The 24,080-nt window shown below is 43.8% G+C and overlaps 1 protein-coding gene across 1 annotated transcript in view; it reads right to left on the reverse strand.

Moving 5' to 3' along the window:
- Nucleotides 1-22,950, reverse strand: part of LOC149278381 (EF-hand domain-containing family member C2-like) — a 52,443-nt gene extending 29,493 nt beyond the window's left edge. Inside the window, exons 1-8 of the mRNA XM_089502078.1 lie at nucleotides 22,909-22,950; nucleotides 20,459-20,647; nucleotides 17,948-18,098; nucleotides 9,344-9,567; nucleotides 8,970-9,221; nucleotides 8,350-8,457; nucleotides 7,732-7,870; nucleotides 5,420-5,585 (exon numbers count right to left, since the gene is read on the reverse strand). Coding sequence (XP_089358204.1) covers nucleotides 5,420-5,585; nucleotides 7,732-7,870; nucleotides 8,350-8,457; nucleotides 8,970-9,221; nucleotides 9,344-9,567; nucleotides 17,948-18,098; nucleotides 20,459-20,647; nucleotides 22,909-22,950 — 1,271 coding nt within the window. The remainder of the gene's footprint in view (nucleotides 1-5,419; nucleotides 5,586-7,731; nucleotides 7,871-8,349; nucleotides 8,458-8,969; nucleotides 9,222-9,343; nucleotides 9,568-17,947; nucleotides 18,099-20,458; nucleotides 20,648-22,908) is intronic.
- Between the last annotated feature and the right edge of the window lie 1,130 nt (nucleotides 22,951-24,080).

A 24,080-nucleotide genomic window follows, 5' to 3' on the forward strand; every position in this document is an offset into this window, starting at 1 on the left:
GAGTCCAGGGCCTTGAAGGACGAGGTAATGGATGGAGCAGCCCAGCAGGGAGATTTCTAGAAGACTTGTTGGCAGCACACTTGAGGCAGGAGCGGACAAACAGGGCAGTGTCCCTGCTCCATTCTGGCCACCAAAATGTCCTGGACACGAGGTCCTTGGTACATGCTAGCCCAGGGTGGCCTGCAGTTCTGGAGCCATGGGACAGACGAAGCACGCGGGTACGGAGGTTAGCAGGAACAAAAAGTTTCCCCACCGGCAACGAAGCTGGAGCTTGGGCTTGTAAACCAGAAATGCGGTCAAGCAAGGGAGTCCGGCAACGAAGGTGTAGAGCAGCGAGAACCTTGGTAGTAGGTATAATGGGCTCCGGCGCACGACCCTCCTCCTCGGGAAGCACATGTATCCGGGAGAGGGCGTCAGCCTTGACGTTCTTGGAACCCGGACGATAAGTCAATACAAAGGAAAATCGGGATAGAAACAAAGCCCACCTGGCCTGTCGGGGATTTAGGCACTTGGCATTCTCTATGTACTGAAGGTTCTTGTGGTCCGTTAGAATCAACGTAGGAATCTGAACACCCTCCAGAAGATGACGCCACTCCTCCAGTGCCAGGATTACAGCCAGCAGCTCCTTGTTCCCCACATCATAGTTCCTCTCTGCCGGGGAGAATCTCCTGGAGAAGAATCCGCACGGATGGAGAGGACCACTGTATGAGACTCTCTGGGACAGGACAGCCCCGACTCCGGCTTCAGATGCATCGACCTCCAGAACAAATGGCAACCGAGGATCAGGATGACGCAACACAGGAGCGGTGGTAAATTTAGTCTTGAGCAGAGAAAAAGCGGAAATGGCCTCAGGAGACCACTCCAGGGTGTTAGCCCCTTTCTTAGTAAGGGACGTTAAAGGAGCCGCAACCTTGGAGTAGTCACGTATAAAGCGTCTGTAATAGTTCGCAAACCCCAGAAAACGCTGCAGGGGTTTCAGACCCAGGGGTTGAGGCCAGTCTCTGATGGCTTGGACCTTGGATGGGTCCATCTCGAAACCAGAGGGTGTAATGACATATCCTAGGAATGTCACCTTCTGGATCTCAAACTCACATTTCTCGAGTTTAGCATATAGTCCATGGAGCCGTAGTCGGGACAAAACGCGAGTAACATGGGTACGATGAGACTGCAAATCCGAAGAGTATATCAGAATGTCGTCCAGGTACACCACTACAAACTGTTGGAGAAAGTCCCGGAGGCAATCATTGATGAATTCTTGGAAGACTGCCGGGGCGTTGCACAGCCCAAACGGCATAACAGTATATTCGTAATGTCCTGAACGAGTATTGAAGGCAGTCTTCCATTCGTCGTCCGCACGGATCCGGACGAGATTGTACGCACCCCGGAGATCCAGCTTGGTGTAAATAGTGGCCCCACGTAGCCTATCGAAAAGTTCAGAGATTAGAGGAATAGGGTACGTGTTACGCCTGGTGATCTTGTTTAGACCACGATAATCAATGCAAGGACGAAGCTCCCCGTTCTTCTTTTTCACGAAGAAGAAACCTGCGCCCGCCAGGGAGACAGACCGGCGGATAAATCCTCGGCGAAGATTCTCCTCTATATATGATTCCATAGCTTGGGTCTCCGGAATGGAGAGTGGGTAAACCCGCCCCCGGGGTTGCATGGTCCCAGGAAGCAAGTCAATCGGGCAGTCATAAGGCCTGTGTGGTGGTAGCTTCTCAGCCTCCTTCTTATCGAAGACGTCTGCGAAATCCTGGTACTGTGCAGGCAGAGAGGAGGTCTCCCTCGAAGAAGCTGTAACCGTGGCATGCTTAAGAGGGGTGAGGCAATGTGCTTTACAGGACGCACTCCAGGCCGTGAGCTGAGTCGTAGTCCAATCAATAGCAGGATTATGTACTTGTAACCACGGAAATCCCAATATAATGGGAATGGAGGGTGAGCGGATGACGAGAAGTTGTAATCGTTCCTTGTGTACGATCCCGACGGCAAGGTTGAGTGGAGCAGTAGAGCGAGAAATCTGGTCAGGACGAAGCGGTCTGCCATCAATAGCCTCAACAGCTAGCGGTACGGGCAGGGATAGGGTGGGAATGCATTGCTGCTCACAAAACACCGAATCAATAAAGTTGCCGGCAGCGCCGGAATCCAGGAAAGCCTCAGTGTCAACGGATCCAGCCTCCCAGACCAGACGGACCGGAACAGTCATGCGGGTGGTGAACACGTTAGGGGAATAATTCACCACACCTATGGTAGGTTCCCCTGGCCTACCTAGGTGCGGGCGTTTCCCGGCTTGCTAGGACAGTGTCCGATGAAGTGACCCGAGAGTCCGCAGTAAAAGCATAATCCCTCCCGTCTCCGCCTGTTCCTCTCTCGTTCGGAGACCCGAGTGGCTCCCAACTGCATGGGTTCCTCAGACGGTTCGTTCGAGGGTGCGGCAGAAGAAAACTGAGGCGAGAAGCGTGTAGTAGATCTCCCACCCTTGTCACATAACCTCAGACTCTCACGTTGAGCTTGTCTTTGGCGGAGACGCAGATCAATCTGGGAAACATACGAAATCACGGAGTCTAGTTCCGTGGGCAAGTCTCTCGCAGCAGTCTCGTCCTTGAGGGTCTCAGAAAGTCCATTCAGGAAGGCGGCCACTAATGCCTCATTAGTCCAGTTCACCTCTCCCATCAGGGTCCGGAACTCTATAGCATACTCCAGAAGCGGACGGGACCCCTGATGAATAGTGAAGAGCGAATTAGAAGCGGTGGCCCTTCTACCCGGAGTATCAAACGCAGCACGTAGACTGGAAACAAATTCAGCATAGGAGCGCACTGTAGAGACGTTCCTCTCCCAAAGCGGTGAAGCCCATGCCAAGGCTTTATCCGTGAGGAGTGAAATGACGTATCCCACCTTGGCACGTTCAGTGGGAAAGGCATAAGGAGACAGTTCAAAGTGTATCTCACACTGATTCAAAAAACCCCGACAGGTTGCTGGATCACCATCGTAACGTTGGGGTGAAGGCAGGTGAGCAGGAACCGTGGCTACTGGTAACGGCGGTGGAGTAGGAGCCGCCACAGGTTGAGGTGCCTGCTGTGTAGGATCAGTACGCTGAAGCAAGGTCTGAAGAGCTTGAGCAAATTGATCCAGACGATGATCCATCTCGTCAAGTCGAGCCTCAGTGGACCCTTGTCCTACCGAAGCGGGTCTCATGATGGCCTTCTGATTCTGTCACGACACAGCGTACAGAGGAGACTCCATAGTCAGGTAGGACTGGCAGGGATGGTCCAGAGAGCCGAGGTCAGGATACCGGAGAGCAGGATAGTCAAGGAACAAGCCGAGGTCAGGATACCAGAGATCAGGATAGTCAAGGAACAAGCCGAGGTCAGGATACCAGAGATCAGGATAGTCAAGGAACAAGCCGAGGTCAAATACAGGAATCAAGCAGGTAAATGCTATCTGGGTGCTAGCACAGGGCATAGACGACCATCAGAAGGCAAAGTCTCAGAGTTCTGAAGTCTCTTAAATAGGCACAGGAAGTTAGGCACTAATTGGAGATTTCCGGCCAAATTTTCAAAGTGCCGTTACGTCACTTCCTGCGTGGCCATCTTGTGGTTGGCGATTCCGTAATCTTCCCATATAGGTTGGGGTAGTACCTGCCGGCGCCACTGGGTGGCGTACAGAAGAGCGAGTCCGGACTCCAGAGAAGGACGCGTCTCCCGGCTGCAGCTGCTGGGAGGATCTCGTGGAGGTAGGTGGTCTCCCTCTTCCTCGCAGCGGCTGCGGCTGCTGAGTAGAAGCGGGAGGTCTCCCCCTTCTCCGTGGTGGCTGCGGCTGCTGGGTAGATGAGGGAGGTCTTCCTCTTCTGCGCGGTGGCTGTGGCTGGGACTGCCGTGCGGGGGCAGGGGGTCTCCCTCTTCCTCGCGGCAGTTGCGGCTGAGGCTGCCGTGCAGGGGCGGGGGGTCTCCCCCTTCTTCGCGGCGGTTGCTGCTGCTGGTCCGAAGCGGGGGGTCTCCCCTTTCTTCGCGGCAGCTGCGGCCGCCGGACCGAAGCGGGGGGTCTCCCCCTACCTCGCGGCTGCTGCGGTTGCTGACCGGGAGGTCTAACCGCTGGGGCCGTGACAGGTATCTAACTATTTGCTTATCATTAATTAAGGACTAAAATGCATTTTGCTAGTGATAATACTACTTGTGCACCATTTTGACATGTATGCTAATTTATATAAAATTCTAAGTTTTGTCTTTGTATATAAGCACTGGAATGGCTGATGTGTTGTGCCTGCTACCTGAAGTTTAAGAGGGTGCAATAACAGTAATAAGCCTAATATTTAAAAACTATTTTATAGAACACAATAAATCAAAAAATAAATGTGAATTTAACCAATTGTATAATCTTAGGTCTTTTGTGTCAGGATGACGTCAGATGCAATGCTGCTATTTAAAAGCTACCATAGAGAGAAAAAAACGCGTTTCATTAAACATGCTGCATTATGTGACTAAAGAGAATGGGCTCAATTCAATGACAAAACCTAAACTGGTCTCAACAGGGTAAAAAAAAACACAGTAATTCAACAGTCCAACTAAATCTCATATAACGATCGTACATTCTACTGTACGACCACACAGAAAATGCTAAAAACCATAAAAATTCCCTTCAAGCATTGGAAAAGGGAAACTCCCTCCCTGATTGAGATACCCTCCAATGCTTGGCAACTAATTACCATGGGAAAAAAATACGGCCAAAATTCAGAACCATACAATTTGAAAACATCTGAGAACTGTGAACGACTACCTTGCCAATGATGTTTAACCCTTTCAATGCTGACATGCTAAGATATCAACCACACTACTACTCCTGGACTACTTACACATTACTAACCACGCTCAAACCCCTCTTACAAGTCCAATCACGACTAAATGCACATATTTGTCCCCCTTATTTGACAACATCAATGTGCAAATAAAATGTAAAATTTTTCACATGATAAAAGATAAATGTAATGTTTATGGATGTAGTGTATGTGTGCAAAGGTGTATTATGTGTAATTTACTGTGCAATGCTCTCCTCGTATCAAATACTGTCAAATACCTCCACTGTCAACTCTCTCTCTAAAGGTACCCTCTCTATGTACTAGGAGAAAAAGTTGTATGCTTTGCTGAATAGGTGGGTTTTTAGTTCATGGCCACACAAAGAAACACCAAGCACATTTTTGATAGACTTGTTTCTGTATTTGGCACAACATTTCTTGGCTGTACCTAATTTGCAGGCATGCTAATTCACAATTTGCTACCGATACCTCTTTCAATACAATCTAGAGCATAATTCCTCTTATGCCGGACTTGTATCGGACTATAACGGCCATAAACCTGAGCAAGTCCAGTAAGACAACTGAAATTTCTGATAAACATAGTATTGTGCTTTTGATAAAAATACAACATACCTGTCCTTTTCCATGAATTTCTTGAAATCTCGCTGTGGTGGTTTTGGCAAAAGTCCCATACAAGAACAAAGAGAATCTTCCTCTGAACCAAAGCCGTTATATGGTGGGATTTTCTTCTCGACTCCTGGAGGTGGAGGAGCTTTGTACTGAACAGGGGTAAAGTTCTCTTTAAAAACAAAGAACAAGATCATTTCAACATTAATACATTGTTTTTGTAACATTAAAATCTACACCAATGATGTGTAACTAGAGAGGTTCAGAATGAATAGTATTTGTTGAATAATTACATTAACATACATGTAGATAAAACAATAATAGTCTTCTTCACTGAAGAAGCTCTGTACAATACAGCTGTCTACACTCCTCTGCCCAAGTTTGGCACATTTGCCATGGCATTCTGATGCGCTCCATCCTATACAGGAAGCCCCTCCATTATAAAAAAAAATAAAAATCAGCACATCCATGTGCAAAAAGTTTCTTCTTTCTGGAACATATGTTCTCTTTCCCCCATTACTACCCTTCACACACAAACAGTCGCCTCTACTCTGGGAGCTGGGACCCTCTGAGCAAGCCTGACGGCAAAACGCGCCAGGTTTTGCCGTATTAAATCACCCTTTTATTGCATCTACCTGCCTCTTTTGTATTGTATTGTGCTCCAGCAGTACCACCTTCTATTCCTTTTAAGAGCTTTCACCAATAGTACTCCATAAAACAATAATAAACCTAGAATTTCCATAGTTTTCTATTTTCTTGCCCCTTTTCCCACCCTCACACTATCCATTTTCCTTTTTTGTACCACTGTCATTCTTTCTCCTCAGCACAAGCACTGTTTTCCTCTCCCATGTTTGATGACCTCTCTTCTAGGTCTAGGTCTGTGTCCCAGCCCCTGTGCCATGTGCCAAATGACTATTAATTCCACCCTCTATGTCCCTGTCTATAATGACTGTACACTGGGCACACCACACTCTTCCTGTTACCAGGTGCGCAGAAATCAAACAACATTTTCAAACAGGGTAATCTTTGTGCTGCACTGCCATTGCTGTGTTCCAGTGGAGGTCCTGTCTCAATTATCCAGATAGAAGACCTGCACTAGCTACTAGGTCAAATTGTTAGTCCAGAAAACACATGGGCCAAGCATGCAAACAAGTAGGAACATTGATTCTAAATATATTTTAAAAACAAATAATATAACCACCTAGATCCTTTTATAAACATGATGAAACATCAATCTGTCAACAGTTTATACTGCACAATTTTGCCAGATCACCACCAAAAATGGTACTTTTCACGCTCAAGAGTTGAACTGGGGACTCTGAATCCCATTACAAGAAAAACACTGGGGGCTATATAAAATAAACTTGGTATAAAATATTCCAGTGTAATGAATACTTTAATTGAAAACATCAAATAAGGGCACATAAAAAAGGAAATGGTTATATTAGCAATTTAGCATATAAAATCTGACCATCATGCAATGGATTTTTGCATAAATTGAACACAGCATAGATACTTGTTGAAAAAAAAATATTTTATTTTCTTTGAATAGTGAACTAATACGGAATGTGCAACAGGGCTGTGCCACCTAGTGGCATTAGCTAAAGAATTAATGCAAATTTAACAGTAAAAGTCCAAGAAACAACTTTACCTTCAAAATAACAGTGTGAATGTTACATTAGTGGTTCAGTCATTTTCCAGAATGGTCCACTACAGAATTCAGTATAAATCCATATTAGGTATGTTTTATGCAGGCTTTTTTTTTACATTGTTAAGGAAGAATAGCCCCCGATTTTTAAACCAAATCAAAAACACTGATTGAAATGAAATACACTAAGAATACTATGTGTTAAATATGATGACATACCTGTATTTAATGAAAGGTCATGTAGCTTTAAGTTTAGTAGATGCCATTTATTGGAGTGGCTTGTCTGAATTCAGACAGAACTGTTTGTTGAGTTCTACGTTTCAGCCTCAGTGTTTTTTTCAGTTAATAAATGCATAAAATCACAATTCTATTTCTATTACAGAAGTAAACGTCAAGGCTACCTGGATCTTGCATTTTGCCCACCATAGCATAACAGTAAACTACCTGTCTCCTAGAAGATGACCAACCAAGCACATAAGTACAGTTCCAGGAATCAGGTACCTGGCTTCTGGAATTTGACCAGAACAGCATAGCACTAAAGTTCCAGCAGTAATAGCTACCTGGATCTTGGGATTTGATCAGCCAAGCATAACAGCAAAGTGCTAGAAGCTTCACTCACCAACACTCTCATATTTTGTGTTATAGAAAAAAGTACAATGCGTAGCCTTACCAATTCCATACTTTGTTCTGTAATAATTCTTGGTGAATTCATCACAATCACATAAGATAATTGTTCTTCCCCACACGTTAATGGCTGCTCCTATTACCAGGTCACAGTCTTTGTAAAAGTCCTGATGTACAGCCCCCGTCTGTTTAAAAAAAAAAAAAAAGACTTAATATTCTCATTCATATTAGAAACAGAGACACAGAAATAATGTGGTGCAGACAAGAAATGAGAAGAATCATTACAAGTTGAAAAAACGTTGAAGTGGCCAAATCTCAAGTAAAACATGACATACTTTCAATAATCCTAACTTGATTGAAATGTATATAACATCTGAGTCTGGACTTCTTGGTTTACCAGGGTAGGCTGACAGGAGCTATCCTTCTTTTGAGTATGTGAAACAGCAAAGGGAAGCGGCTAGCTGTGTCTATGCATGCGGTAAGAACTTTGTAACATTTGCCCCTATATGTTGTTAGCTTACTTTATTTGAAAGATGACTGTGTACTCAAAAATCTCTTAAACAATGAAATAAAAAAAAATTTAATTTTAAAGTCAACGTCTTTTATACCTTTATCGAAATTTATCAATGTAAATTACAACTATATATATATATGCATTTGCTACCTTAAGATTATCCAGAATGTAGCGACCTCCGTGTCCCATTGGTCCAAAAACATTTAAAACAGTGCGGGCAGTTATCTCTCCAGGTTTATACACTTTTGTATGACCATGCTAAAATAGCAAGGAAAAATCATTAGTGTGACACAGCAACAAAGCACTTACAACAACTCTCAAACATATACAATATCAGCATCTTGAGTATTGAAGAAAATATGGGTGTTTAGTGGTTGTGAAAACACAAAACATAAGTACCATTAATTAATTTTCAGTTTAAAGTAATAGGCTACAAGCACAACAAGGGAAAACATCCTCTTTATTGAGTGTTAACTGAAAAAGGAAGATATTCTGAGAAGTCCCCACAAAATGACTAATCAGGAGGATATGAGTGTGGGCCTTTGACATAATGTAGAGAGAGAACTGTTTGGGGGTTCAACAGCAGCACTTAGAGAGACAAGAGGGAGAAATATGGCATAGACAGGTGGGTGACCCTGAAACAGTGGGACAGAACCATACTGTTCTTCATTCTTCATTCATACATCTGAATGAACCAGTTATTCTAAGTGGACAATAATATAATGTAGAAAATATGATCCTAAACATTGTATCAAGTTGTTTTTTTTTACCTTGGGTAGCTTTCCTCTGTGTAAAAAGACCGGAATCATTTCTCTACCAGCATTTGCTGGTATAACCTCAACAATTTCAACTGTATCATCTGCTAGAAAGTAATGTAAAATAAGATCCCTACAATCACCAAAAGGTGATGGTGTGTCATCCCAGAAACAAAAGAACCGTAGAACTTCTCTGTCATGTTCCAGGAACTGCTTCAGTGTATCCGTACGTTCGTATGGACGCAAAGGCTGCATATTTTCCTCCATCTAAAAAAACAATTTAAAGAAATAAGACATGTAATGTAATTGAATGCCTTCCTTTAATTATTGTAATGCTTATCCTACCATAGTCTCTACTGTTTGTTAAAACCATTCAAACAATCATTTACCTTCTTGCGCACAGTAGAGTAAGGGTCGTCTGGAATAGACCCTGGAGGATTTAATCGGATTCCCAGCTTCCTTAAAAAGTTTTTGGTAAACTCATCACAGTTCACTATCCTGAATGTTCTTGAATAAAAAACAACATCCTTGTTGATGTTGAAATCATCCACAGTGTAAAACTGGTCATCGTTAGGTGATGGAAGAGGAATGCGATGCCTTCTGATTATGGTCCCTAATTGAAAAAATAAAGCAATATTTATTGAGGAATGATTGTTTTTTTATAGTCTGGAAACTATATTAATGCAAACAGTTATTTCATAGAACAGTTAAAATATAATCATTCAATAATTGTATTGTTTAAATATAACATTAGATGCATTGTGCCGTTTGTGAATGTTGAATATTTTATAAGAAATAACTAATAATTTTAATTATATAAAATTTCGGTCTTCTCATTTTTTTTTTCAAGATTGTGTGTAATTGCAGCGTGTAGTCATATGACACAAGTATGTGGCAATGGAGAAGGTAAAAGAAGTGTAAAACGTATTAAACATCATTTTATGTGCTTAACGTTTCTCAACTCTGGTCTTGAATTACCCACAATTGTACAAGTTTTTGTTACATTAACAGATTTGGCTTTGTCATGCATTGCAGGGCTTTATGTACAAAAGAATAGTAAATATATAGTATGGGTTCACTTTTTTTCCAAGCCTCATCTGCCAATCCTCAAATAATTCTCCAGCAAAAATATTGAAGGCGTTAGTGAGATAGAGGGACAAGCCTGTTGGACACCATTTAAAGTAGATATACAACATGTATATTTTCTAGATCTTGAAAGCTAGTTAGCATTCCAAGAATAGATTAATCAGGCATTGTGAATCTAAGGGGTATACTTGGTATCTGTGTGTTTGTAATAATATGGGTAAAAGTACAGTGCTTTGCAAAAGTATTGACTCCCTGGGCATTTCTCCTATTGTGTTGCATTACAACCTGGGGGTTTGTATCATTTGATTTACACAACATGCCTACCACTTTGAAAATGCAAAATGTTTTTTAAGGTGAAAAAAACAAGAAATACAACAAAAAAACCCAGAAAACTTGGGAGTGCATAACTATTGACCCCCCCCCAGGTTAATACTTTGTAGAGCCACTTTCTGCAGCAATTACAGCTGCAAGTCTCTTGGGGTGCGTCTTTGAAAGCTTGGCACATCTAGCAACTGGGATTTTTGCCCATTCTTCAAGGCAAAACTGCTCCAGCTTCTTCCAGTTGGATGGGTTCCGCTGGTGTACAGCAATCTATAAGTCATACCACAGATTCTCAATTGGATTGAGGTCTGGGCTTTGGCCATTCCAAGACATTTAAACGTTTCCCCTTAAACCACTCGAGTGTTGTTTTCGCAGTATGCTTAGTGTAAGGATCGTCTTACCAGAAGGAATCCGGGATGCAGGAAAGGAACACGCTTGCTCAGTACAGGACACGCACAAGGGGCCTGAGGTGGAATAACAGGGCACTTGGCGGTGTTGCTGTAAGCACGGGTGATCAGGACAGCGCCGTTAAGCAGACCAGGGTCAGGATACCGGAGGTTCTCAGAGTCGTAGGAAAGCCAGGGTCAGGATACCGGAAATACACAGGAGCCGAAATGGAAAGCCGAGGTCAGGATGCCAGAGATACACAATAACCGTTAAGCGGACCGGGGTCAGGATGCCGGAGATACCCAAAGTCGTAAGAATAGCCAGGGTCAGGATTCCAGAAGTTCACGATAGCCGTTGAGCAGACCAGGGCCAGGATACCAGCAATAGAACAAGATACAGGAAAAAATACGAGGGGCACAATTGGTACGGAAGCACCAGTACAACTGAGCACCGGTGGATAGGTTAGAGAAGTTTAAATAGCCCGGGGAGGCGTTCCCCGGCGTCCCTGACGTAACCGCGCCCACCGTCGCCATAGCGACGCAGCGGAATCCAGGCGGCGGTCAGCCGCATAAATATTCATGAAGTGGCCGCGCGTGCGAGCGGCTGCTTCATGTAGCAGGGGACGGTGCCGGCGTTTCCGCCGGGAGGACAGAGAGGAACTTCCCCGCGTCTGCCAGGTAAGTGCCTTACAGGATCCCCCCGCAAGACGCGACCTCTGGGGGCGTGGAGAACCCGGCTTGAGAGGATGCAACTTGTGGAATCTGCGAACACAGACGGGGGCATGCACCTGATCTGCCGGTTCCCAGGTTCTTTCTTCTGGGCTATACCCCTTCCAGTGTATCAGGTATTCCAAGTGTCCACGATGGATCCTGGAGTCCACAATTTTTTGTACCACATACTCCTCCACCCCATCGATGACAACAGGAGCAGGTGGAGGAGGTACACGACCAGAAAAAGGGTTAGCTACCCATGGCTTGACTAGAGATACGTGGAACACGGGATGGATCCGACATGTAGCGGGCAGTTTCAGCTGCACTGTTACTGGATTGATGATCCTGGTGATGACATAAGGACCGATAAACTTGGGTCCTAATTTTTTCGATGGCACCTGCAGGCGCAGGTTACTTGTGGACAACCAGACTTTGTCACCGCAACGGTAGGTTGGTGGGCTGGATCTATGACGATCTGCATATAATTTGTATGTTTTACGAGCCTTGATCAGGTTCTCTTTCAGGGTTTGAAATTGTCTGGCGAGAGCGGTGACTCGGTCCGTAATTCCAGGAACCGTAGGTCCGGTGGGTAGGCCCGGAATCATGGTAGGATGGTAGCCGTAGTTTGCAAAAAATGGTGACATTTGTATGGAACGTTGTTTTTGGTTGTTGTAGGTAAATTACAACAACCTCGGGGCAGGAACGGCTGAAGCTGCGCGTTCCAGGCGTCTTTCCCGAAATCTGCGGTCAAGCTGAATAGTCAGATATATTAAATCCTCCAATGAATTGGGGATACCCACACGGGCCAGTTCATCCTTTAAGCTCTCGGATAAACCCAGACGGAATTGGTCCAGAAGTGCTGGTTCGTTCCATGTACTTTCAAAAGCCAGGCTCCGGAATTCTGTGACGTATTCCTCCACAGGTCTTTTGCCTTGGTGTAACGCACGTATGGCTGCTTGTGCAGAGGTGGAACGAAACGGGTCATCAAACAAGGTATCCATAGCATGACTGAAATCAGCCCAGGAATTCAGGACGGAGTTATTAGTGTGAAGCAAATGATGGGCCCACAGTTGGGGTTCACCAGAGAGCAAGGAGATCACAGTTCGTACTTTAACATGGTCAGAGGCGTACGTTCTAGGTTGTAGTGAGAACAGGATCTGGCAGGATGTCATGAATGTGCGATAACGAGTTCTGTCCCCAGAGAAACGTTCAGGTAAAGGCACCTTAGGTTCAGGAGCAGTAGCACCAATTTCCTCCATCACCGGGGGCGGAGCTGTTCCAGAAGGGGATTCCCCGGAGGCAGGTAGATTTGTCTGGAGTTCATGAAGTTGACGCTGCATGTGTGCGTGGCTAGTTTGGAGGTCTTGAAGAGAACGAGTAAGGGAGGCAATTTGTCCCGTGAGAGCCGAGAGGGCGTCAGCAATTCCTGCGGATTCCATGTTTGGGCTCAGTTGTTCTGTAAGGATCGTCTTACCAGAAGGAATCCGGGATGCAGGAAAGGAACACGCTTGCTCAGTACAGGACACGCACAAGGGGCCTGAGGTGGAATAACAGGGCACTTGGCGGTGTTGCTGTAAGCACGGGTGATCAGGACAGCGCCGTTAAGCAGACCAGGGTCAGGATACCGGAGGTTCTCAGAGTCGTAGGAAAGCCAGGGTCAGGATACCGGAAATACACAGGAGCCGAAATGGAAAGCCGAGGTCAGGATGCCAGAGATACACAATAACCGTTAAGCGGACCGGGGTCAGGATGCCGGAGATACCCAAAGTCGTAAGAATAGCCAGGGTCAGGATTCCAGAAGTTCACGATAGCCGTTGAGCAGACCAGGGCCAGGATACCAGCAATAGAACAAGATACAGGAAAAAATACGAGGGGCACAATTGGTAAGGAAGCACCAGTACAACTGAGCACCGGTGGATAGGTTAGAGAAGTTTAAATAGCCCGGGGAGGCGTTCCCCGGCGTCCCTGACGTAACCGCGCCCACCGTCGCCATAGCGACGCAGCGGAATCCAGGCGGCGGTCAGCCGCATAAATATTCATGAAGTGGCCGCGCGTGCGAGCGGCTGCTTCATGTAGCAGGGGACGGTGCCGGCGTTTCCGCCGGGAGGACAGAGAGGAACTTCCCCGCGTCTGCCAGGTAAGTGCCTTACACTTAGGGTCATTGTCCTGCTGGAAGGGGACCCCCAATCCCAGTCTCAAATCTCTAGAAGACTGAAACAGGTTTCCCTCAAGTATTTTCCCTGTATGTAGCCATCCATCATTACTTCAATCCTGACCAGTTTCCCAGTCCCTGCCGATGGTGTTCTGGGGTAATGAGAGGTGTTGGGTGTGCACCAGACACAGCGTTTTCCTTGATCGCCAAAAAGCTTAATTTTGTTAGCTTCTTTCTTATGTTTGTGGAGTTTCCCACGTCCCTTTTGGTGAACAGCAAACGTGTTTGCTTATTTTTTTCATTAACCCCTTCGTGATAAAGGCTGATTTTACTTTTTGTACTCTTCGTGAATATGGCTGTTTTAACATTTCTGCGCTGCTCGTGTTTAGCTGTAATTTTCTTCTTTCCCGTTTACTGAACCCACACAAGTTAGATATTGTTTTTTTCAGGACAAGAAGGGCTTTCTTTAAATGACATTGTTTTGATTGTATCATATTATTTACTATTAAAGTATAAAATATGGTCCAAAAAATTGAAAAAAATGACTTTTTCTAACTTTTACTTGAAAAATCTTTTACTCATCTATAAAAAGTTAATAAAAAAAGCTGCTTAATAGATTCTACTATTCATCCTGAGTATGTTATGGGGCAATAAGTACAGGTAGCGCTTTACTATTTCAAAACCATTTTTTCCAAATCTGGTAATTCTTCCCCCCATGTGCCATTTCAGGTATCTTTGAAACCGGCCAATGCAATTTACCCCATCAAATCATATATAATCATATATAACACCCCAGGGTATTTCAAATGCTAGTATTTTAACTCTTTCCATGGACTAATTCTACCACCAGTCTTTGTCAAACTTTGTGGTAGTCATTTTTTGCGTTTATTTTTTCAGACACATTTTACTTCAGGTATACATTAACAGGTCCTGGTATATGTCACTATCATAAAACACCCCAATATGTGTTCAGCAACTCCTGAGTACAGTGATACCCCACATGAATGGGTTTGCCTGGCTGTTTGGGTGCAAAAGGGCCACATATGGGGCATGCACATTTTTCAATGTTGAACTTTGACATTTGATGATACACTGCCCATGCCCTATTTGGTACATCTTTGAGCCGGGGGCCATTTTAGTGTGCCCAATAAAACCATATATTTTTGAAAACTAGACACCCCAGGGTATTTCAAATGCTGGTATTTGAACTCTTTGCATGCACACATTTTACCACCATGCAGTAGCATTTTGGGGTGTATTTTTCCCCACACACCTACTTTAGGTATGAATTTACAGCTCCTGGTATATGTCGCTGTTACACGACACCCCAATATGTGTTCAGCAACATCTCCTGAGTACAGTGATTGTCGGGTTTTTGGTAACTAAAAGGCCACATTTGGGACGTGTGCATGTTTCTAATTGGAAATTAGACATGTGGTTATCCTTCCCCCTGTGTTAATTGGTACATTGTTGAACCCAGTCAATTCAATTTACCGCATCAAATCATAGACACCCCATGGGCATTTAACATGCCAATATTTTAACTCTTTCCATGCAAGAATTGTTTTAAGCTAAAGCGCTAATTTTATGACTTGCTCACAAAAATATTTATATATATATATATTTATTTTTTTTTATTTATTTTTTTTTTATTTTTTTTTTTAACATTTTTTTTGAAACTTGAAGGTTCCCCTGATGGTGACATCAGTGGGAAATTATTTTTACATTTTTTTAACTATTTTATTATTATTATTATTTCTTTAAAATGTATTTTACTAATCACATTGTAATTAGAAAGCTGGGTCCCATTGACTTGCATTGTTGAATGCAGTACCTGTATTCAACCTGCAAGTGGAGCCAGATTCTCAGGAGGGTCTGGAGAGACACTCCTGAGAACTCTTTTCAACTCTATTGTTTTTTTTTAAAGGAAGCCGCCATCTTTCCGGAGCGGTTTTCCGCCATCTTTCCGGAAGCCGCCATCTCTCCGGAGCGGTCACGGCGTGTCCTGGGGTGGGAGGTCAGTGTCCTGGGGTGGGAGGTCAGTGTCGTTTAATGCCTCGTGATCGAGCATTTCAGCGACACCTTTTAAAATGGGTGTCTGCCGCTGTTACGTCGGATCAGGCACCACAGGTGATGGACCCACAATGCAGGAATGGCGAGAAATTTCCAATAAACAAGCCGGGATCGGGGCAGGCAGCACAGGAGCGAAGTCAAAGAACAATAGCCGAGGTCGGGACAGGCAGCGCAGGATCAAGGTCAGAAGAATGAAAGCCGAGGTCTGGTACACGTAAAAAATCAATCAGAAAGCACTAGAGAAACAAACACCCTGAGAACAATAATATGGACTTGTTGAACGGGCACGGAAACACAGGACAAGAAAGTTTAAATAGAGCCAATGGCGGGAGAGCAGGTAAGATGACGTCATCGCGACCCGCGCAATAATAGCGTTGTCGCGATGGCAACAATACAACAAACCTCCTGCCTGTGTTACCTCCGCGAAATACGCGGAAGCGCCACACAGGCAGGAGAGGTAATGAAATAGCCACCGTGGACATGCCTGCGGCGGCTCAACCACCAAGTCCTCTCTGCTTGTGTTGCCTCCGCGAGCGACGCGGAAGCGCCACACAGGCAGAAGAGGTACTGGTCGGGCGCCGCGAGCATGTAGCGGCGGATCGTCTCTCCGATCGCTGCTGATATGCTGCAGCAGCCCGATCAAGGCTGTCATAGGCTGGGAGGCGGGCCTGCTCGATACGCACGCCCCCTCGTGTGTGTGCCGAGCGGACGTCAGTACACGAGGAGGACGTGTGCGAGGAACGCCGTGGGACCCCGGCCGGACAGGTAGGTGTAACAGCCGCCATACAGTGTGGCGGATGTTGACGCCCCAGGGAGGGGCCAGACGCGGCCCTTGATGCCGATTGCGGTGGTGCTGAATGCCTCGACGTCGAGGCATTACAGCAACACCGTTTCTGTGCAGAAAGCGAACGTAGATCGCTTTCTGCACCCGTGTGAGGTCATGACGATCCGGGCACGTCAATTGTCTTTAACCCTTCGTTTTCGGGTGACGTGCCCGGGCTGTCGATTGTCATTAAGGGGTTAACCAGTGGCTTTTTTTCTGGCCACTCTTAATGTGGCCCTATGGACAGATACTCCAATTTCCGCTGTGGAGCTTTCAGCTACTTCAGAGTTAGCTTTGGTCTCTTAGTTGCCTCTCTGATTAATGCCCTCCTTGCCTGGTCTGTGAGTTTTGTTGTGGTGCCATATCTATTTCTTAATAATGAATTTAATGGTGCTCCATGGGATGTTCAAAGTTTTGGATTTTTTTTTATAACCCAACCCTGATCTGTACTTCTCCACAACTTTGTCCCTGACCAGTTTGGAAAGCTACTTGGTCTTCATGGTGCCACTTGCTTGGTGGTGCTGCTTGCTCAGTGGTGTTGCAGACACCTTTCAGAACAGGTGTGTATAGAGTATATCTTATTTAGGGGCTTCATAGCAAAGGGGGTGAATACATATGCATGCACCACTTTTCTTTTTTTTCATCTCACGTCACCAGTTTGGATTATTTTGTGTATGTCCATTACATGAAATCCAAATAAAAATCCAGTTTAAATCCAGGTTGTAATGCAACAAAATAGGAAAAATGCCAAGAGGGTGAATGCTTTTGCAAGGCACTTTGCTTCAGAGCAACAAGACATTTATAACCTAGGTGCATTCTTCTCTGCAGTAGCAACCTACATAGTGGAGCTGCTCTAGTATTATTTTGTGGACAAGGTTACTGATATTTCATTGATTAATGTTTACACAAGTATTCCATTATGGTCATTGCCCATTTATAAAGTGACCTTGATTTCACATGAAGATTGCATTATTTTTCATATCTATCAATTTGGATCCATTAAATAGTTACATCAATTTGAATGTCTTGCACATGGATTTATCTATACCTTTTAGCAAATGTTAATAGAAGAAGGTCGGTGTTCTTGTTTGATTTGTATGCATTTTTTTACATTTTCACTCAAGTATCATCTGAGGTTGTGTAGAAATGTACACATATATCTGTATGCATATTTTATAATGTTATGCCTTTATTTGTTTATTTGTTGTGGCCTAAAAATTACTACTTTTTGATCAGGTAGTTGGTAGGAGAGTTGTTACTTCAACCTCTTGAATTCACATTGCTTTATGAGGAGACACACTTGGGCAATTTCTCAGAAAGAATTCATGAACAAGCTCTAATTAAGTCCTTAATAAACGGATTTTTATTTTTTGATTACCACATGTAAGTGTTTGACCTTAAGCAAACCCTTGAGGAGTGGTTTCCTTTACTGGTTACATACCTTGAGGAATACCACTGTTTTTTAGTGGTGGTTCCACTACTTGAACTGTGTCATCTTCAAGGTAGAAGTAGATTTTACAGCATCTGATCCGATAGGATTCCTGTCTGCTTTGAGGAACGTCCTCTTCAAAATATGCTTCAAATGAAAGAACCTATAGAAATAATATTTTATGGTCAGTATATTAAGGGAACAGTCAACCCTATATTTTATGTTGGGGGGAAAAAGAAATTTGCATTCTGATTTCTATCATTGTCAGTATGTTTAAAGTTAAATACTGTTAATCTTTTAAACAAGTGAAAACTTACAGGCTGGATGAACTTCTGCTGGCTACATGACCTCCGGCTGTCTGTATGTTTGGGAACAGATTACCAAGCTACTACATCAGTTTAAAAAAAAGCAAGGCGTTTGGGATGATGTTATATATTTAATGTGATATGTTATGCACCGATCCAGGTCATCTGAAACATTTCAGTGTATAAGGTGGTCTGCAAACTACTAGGGGTAGAGAGGCAGGATACAGGCCAGCAAAAAAGAATAGAGACCAACACCCTGTACTACTCTGATTTAAGTTTGAAGTGCTTCTACCCACATTTTATTTGTATTTTTAATTTTATGTGGCATTTTGACACACTCAGGAATTAAAATAAGTGTGATAGTTCTATAGCTACTGGGTAGAGTATGGTTTGATGCATGGATCCGGACTACTTGAGTGCAACGCCCTCTTTGTGTGCAACAACCTCGTAAAATTATTTTGAAAGGGCCTTCCCGACCTGGACCGTAACGATCCAGGTCATAAGGGCCCTTTCCAAACTAATTTGAACAGGCACTGGGAGACAGGGATGTATCTGGGTCACGTGACGTCACCCCTTGGTGAAACCGAGGCTACACAGTGTGTGCGAGCAGCCAGAGGAAAAGCTGCAGGAGCGGTGAGAGGTAAGCGGAGGCGGGATATATGTATATGTGTTTGTGTATATATATATATGTACTTGTGTTTGTGAGCATGCATGTGTACTTGTGTATGTGTGACAGCATGCTGTGTGTGAGCATGCATGCATGTGTACTTGTGTGTGTGAGATCATGCCTGTGTACTTGTGTGTCTGTGTGTGTGTGTAAGCATGCATGTGTACTTGTGTGTGTTTGTGAACGTGGATAAGTACTTGTGTGTGTGAGAGCATGGGTGTGTAATTGTGTAAGTGGGGTGAGATGTGTGTTAGTGAGTGTACCTTGTGTAAGTGTATTTAAATATGTTGTATGTTGCAAGGGGAGGCAAAGACCAGTTGTGTGGGGGCAATAATTGCACAGACTAGCTGTTGAAGTTGGGGGGCCAGGGCCGGCCTTAGGGGTGTGCGACCTGTGCGACCGCACAAGCATCGGTTTTTTTTTTTGTGTTTTTTTTTTAAACTTTATTTAACATCATTCATGTTAAATAAAGTTTAAAAAAAACAAACGATGCTTAAATCTAAGTCCCGGTCAGGGGCGCCGAGCGGTTGCTCGTGAAGTTCTCGGCAACCGCTCGGCGCCCCTTACTCTCCGTGACTCCGTCGCTGTGCCGGCATCTCATGTTGAGCGTCGGACTATTCCGGCTCTCAACATGAAATGCCGGCACCGCGGCAGAGCGAGAAGACGGATGCCTCCCGCTCTCACCGCAGGACTCCGGCAACAAGGTAAGTGGGGGGGGGGTGTAGTTTGAAGGGGCAGAGGGGGGGGTGTAGTTTGAAGGGGCAGAGGGGGGGTGTAGTTTGAAGGGGCAGGGGGGGGTGTAGTTTGAAGGGGCAGAGGGGGGGTGTAGTTTGAAGGGGCAGAGGGGGGGTGTAGTTTGAAGGGGCAGAGGGGGGTGTAGTTTGAAGGGGCAGAGGGAGGCGGGTGTAGTTTGAAGGGGCATAGGGAGGGGGGTGTAGTTTGAAGGGGCAGAGGGAGGGGGGTGTAGTTTGAAGGGGCAGAGGGGGGTGTAGTTTGAAGGGGCAGAGGGGGGTGTAGTTTGAAGGGGCAGAGGGGGGTGTAGTTTGAAGGGGCAGAGGGAGGCGGGTGTAGTTTGAAGGGGCATAGGGAGGGGGGTGTAGTTTGAAGGGGCAGAGGGAGGGGGGTGTAGTTTGAAGGGGCAGAGGGGGGTGTAGTTTGAAGGGGCAGAGGGGGGTGTAGTTTGAAGGGGCAGAGGGGGGTGTAGTTTGAAGGGGCAGAGGGAGGGGGGTGTAGTTTGAAGGGGCAGAGGGGTGGTGTAGTTTGAAGGGACAGGGGGGGTGTAGTTTGAAGGGACAGGGGGGGTGTAGTTTGAATGGGCAGGGGGGGTAGTTTGAAGGGGCAGAGGGGAGGGGTAGTTTGAAGGGGTAGTTTGAGGGGCGGTAGTTTGAAGGGGCAGAGAGGGGGGGTAGTGAGGGGGGGCGCCAGAGGAGTAGTCCGCACAGGGCGCCACAACGCCTAAGGCCGGCTCTGTGGGGGGCCCAGGGCAATTTTTTGCAGTCCCTAATTTCTAAAATTCCAACAATCTAAAAGAAGCAAAAATCACTAGCCTACCTGTTTGTCAAAAGCCACCCATGATGGGGCGTCACTGCCCATTCCTTTAGGAAATACGCTGAATTTTGGTTTAAATTTCTGTCCAAGAAGTGGCTCTCCTCCAATCCCAGGCTTATCTTCTCCTATCACCATAGCTACCTCATTGGAGTAACCAAAATGCTGGGATTTATGAAATTTTTCTTTTCCCAACTGAAATAAAGGCAGTGTTAGGAATACAAATGTAGAATTGATTTTTTTACATTTGCAACATACGGTAATTCAAATCTCAAAAAAAAATCATGTTCTTATCCTGCACACTATGTATTCATACATGGAAACAGGGATTGCAACAATATAGCTGTGTGAAAAAGAAAGTACACCCTCTTTGAATCCTATGATTTTACATATCAGTACATAATAACAATCATCTGTTCCTTAGCAGGTCTAAAAATGAGGTAAATGCAACCTCAGATGAACATATAACACCGTGTCATGATTTATTCAACAAAAATAAAGCCAAAATGGAGAAGCCATGTGTGGAAAAACTATGAGATCTTGAATCTGAGACAGGAATAAGGACTGATTTAGGTCTCAGTTGTTACATTGAAAAATTAAGTGTGCAAACCAGCTAGTCCAAATGGTTCTTATTGATGATCAAGTTCTAAAAAAGTAAGTTCTAATGTTAATTTGTCCACTAAAATAAATATGTATATATGATGATAGGGTCACAACACAGCACTCTGTGTATCTGTTGCTTTCAGATGAACTAAAAGCACTAAAAAGAGATCTGGACTGAGGTAGGCAACATTTTTTAAGTTCCCTCACTAGGCACAACGGACACCAGCCCCTAGGAGGGACTGGGAGGACGAGCATAGATTGGGTGCATCAAGATACCTAGAACATCAGTAACACCCCTGTAAGAATCTGACAATGAAATGGCAAGGGCTATATTAGGCATACCACTAATAATGATGAAAAAATAACATTAACAGAACAAATACACAGCTTTTGTCGATGATGTCAGTTTGGTGATATACGTTTTCACGTATGACTGAAAACAATCTACAGAGAAAATACAGAAGAAGCATTTATTTGTATCTAAGGTATATAAAAAAAGGAGAGAAGGTATATATAAAATTAGAATAGATTTGGCATCTTAGTAATCAAAAGATACAGACACAGTTCAGAACATGAGATAATATATCATTCTATTGGAGAAAGTTTTCTTAATAAAGTTTTATCACTACGATTCAGTAACTACCATGGACACCAACTACAGAGCACTTATATCACTGTGATGCTATGTGTAGCTACCTATAATTAGAACTTGACTCTGAGTGATAGTCTTACCCAGCATGATAGAGTTTCAGCATCTTCTCAAAATGTCATAAGCATGTATTGCAATTTAATGGATATTATTCAACAGATCTGTACCAGTATCTCTATTCTTACTTTTTAAATCATGTGCATTGCTAAACAACAGAAAATTGTGCAAGTCCATCATTAACAATTGATAATGTTATAGAGACGACACTCTAAATATTACACCATTGTGGTGACATCATTTTAGTAACCTATACTGGTTTTTTTGTAGATAGAAATGGGGTATTCCAAAGTGCTCGTTATCTGAACTAAAGAGAACACAGCAGTATGAAAACAACCACAGATCTACTGTATGTACTGTAAGGTCATTGTGGGTCTATAGTGCATCACATAACCTTTTGTGCACCACCACATACTTATGTCAGACCCAATGAGAAATGCAATTTAAACCCAAAACATAATAATAATAATTATTATTATTATTATTATTTATGATTTGGCATAGCAATATAAAAAATATTATGTTGAATGATAGAACAGTAATAAGCTTATAATCGTCAGTTATCTCTTAGTAACAGGTAAACTCCCATGATACTCGTCTAGTATTTTAATAAAGAGCTTTCCTATAGAAAGCAGAGCATCACGGGAGTTGTAGTTTTACAATAGCTATCTAAATGCACCTCTGTGTAAATGAGTCCGGTGTTTGCATTTGCTTCTCTCTCCAGATCGACCTATTCATGTTAGCAATCTTATAGACGCAGTTCTATTTATCAGTCGCTATACTACACTCACTGCATCATTGTATATTAGCATGGCATACGATAAATAAAATATGCCATTTTATGTATTACTTGTATAAACAATGACTGACAGTGTTTAATCACTGATCATCGGATTCATTTGCATTATATATTTAAAAACTATAATTTAGCATATGATAGCAGCTTTATAGAACATTACATTTCTCTCATATGCACTCTCATTTGGTGATCAATTCATCAGGAGAGGGGACAGTCATGACTATAATTCTCAAGGGACAGAAGGTGCAATAAATTAATATCCAGCCATGAATGTGCATAAAGTAGGTAAAACGTAGGTAAAAAGGGTCCATGACATTTTCAAAATCCTAGTGACTAATTTCTACTTACATTTCTGTTAAATGAGTTTCCCGGTAGGAAAGGTAAAGCCATGTTTTTCGCCCAGTACAGACAGCAGTGCTCCTTTATAGCAGGGTTTTGTGGATGTTAAGTAATACCAAACTTGGCCACTGCTGCCATGGAGACAGTTTTGTTTCCCCTCCGTTGCTTAGTAGCTTTCGAGGCAACATCTTTTTTTCACCCAACTTTATTGAAATACTAGGTAACATAGGTGAAATTGTTTCCTTCACGTTTGTTTATGGGATTGGTTAGTGTTTGAAATGTAAATTTGTTGCATTGCACATACTAGCTGTTATAGTCAGGGAAATGGCATATCGTATGTTGGTGTAAAATCTGAATGAGTAATTCAATTATTATTCAATAAGACACATTTTATATAATACCAAGACTTTCCTTTCCTTAAATTACTGGTTTTACTGTGCATGTCAGTAAAAAGGATGTCATTAAATACAGCGATCAGTAGGCCCCACCAATTAGCACAGTATAAAAAATCGAATTGCTTGTGTTTGATCTTTTGAGTTTTTATTTATGAAAGTCCTTCTATAGAAACCACTCCCACATCTAGTCTGCCTATTAATTCTGCTGTAAAGTTTCAGCTTTTAATTGGTTCTTGGTCTTGTATTCAGGATGCCTATCCCAAGTCTACCACTTCCACTGGGATGCTGTTATCTACTTATCTACTACCCTTTCACTAACGTAAAACATCCTCACATATCCTGATCAGCCATAACATTATGACCACTGACAGGTGAAGTGAGTAATCTCGTTATCGTGGCACCTCTCAATGGGTGGAGTATATTACGCACCAAGTGAACATTTTGTCCTCAAAGTTGATGTGCTAGAAGCAGGAAAAAACGGTCAAGCATAAGGATCTGAACGACTTTGACAAGGGCCAGATTGTAATGGCTAGACGAGTGGGTTAGAGCATCGCCAAAACTGCAGCTCTTGTGGGGTGTTCCTGGTCAAAAGTGGTGAACCAGCCACAGGGTCATGGGCTAAGGCTCATCGATGCACGTGGGTGGCGAAAGCTGACCACTGTGGTCAAATCCAACAGACGAGCTACTGTAGCTCAAATTGATAAAAAGGTGTCAGAACACAGTTTGTTGCGTATAGGTCAGCGTAACCAAAGACCAGTCAGAGTGCGCCTGCTGACCCCCGAAAGC

The sequence above is a fragment of the Sceloporus occidentalis genome, unplaced genomic scaffold (genome assembly GCF_023333645.1).
Source record: "Sceloporus occidentalis isolate IW3139 unplaced genomic scaffold, rSceOcc1.0.p SCAF_192, whole genome shotgun sequence".
NCBI lineage: Eukaryota > Metazoa > Chordata > Lepidosauria > Squamata > Phrynosomatidae > Sceloporus > Sceloporus occidentalis.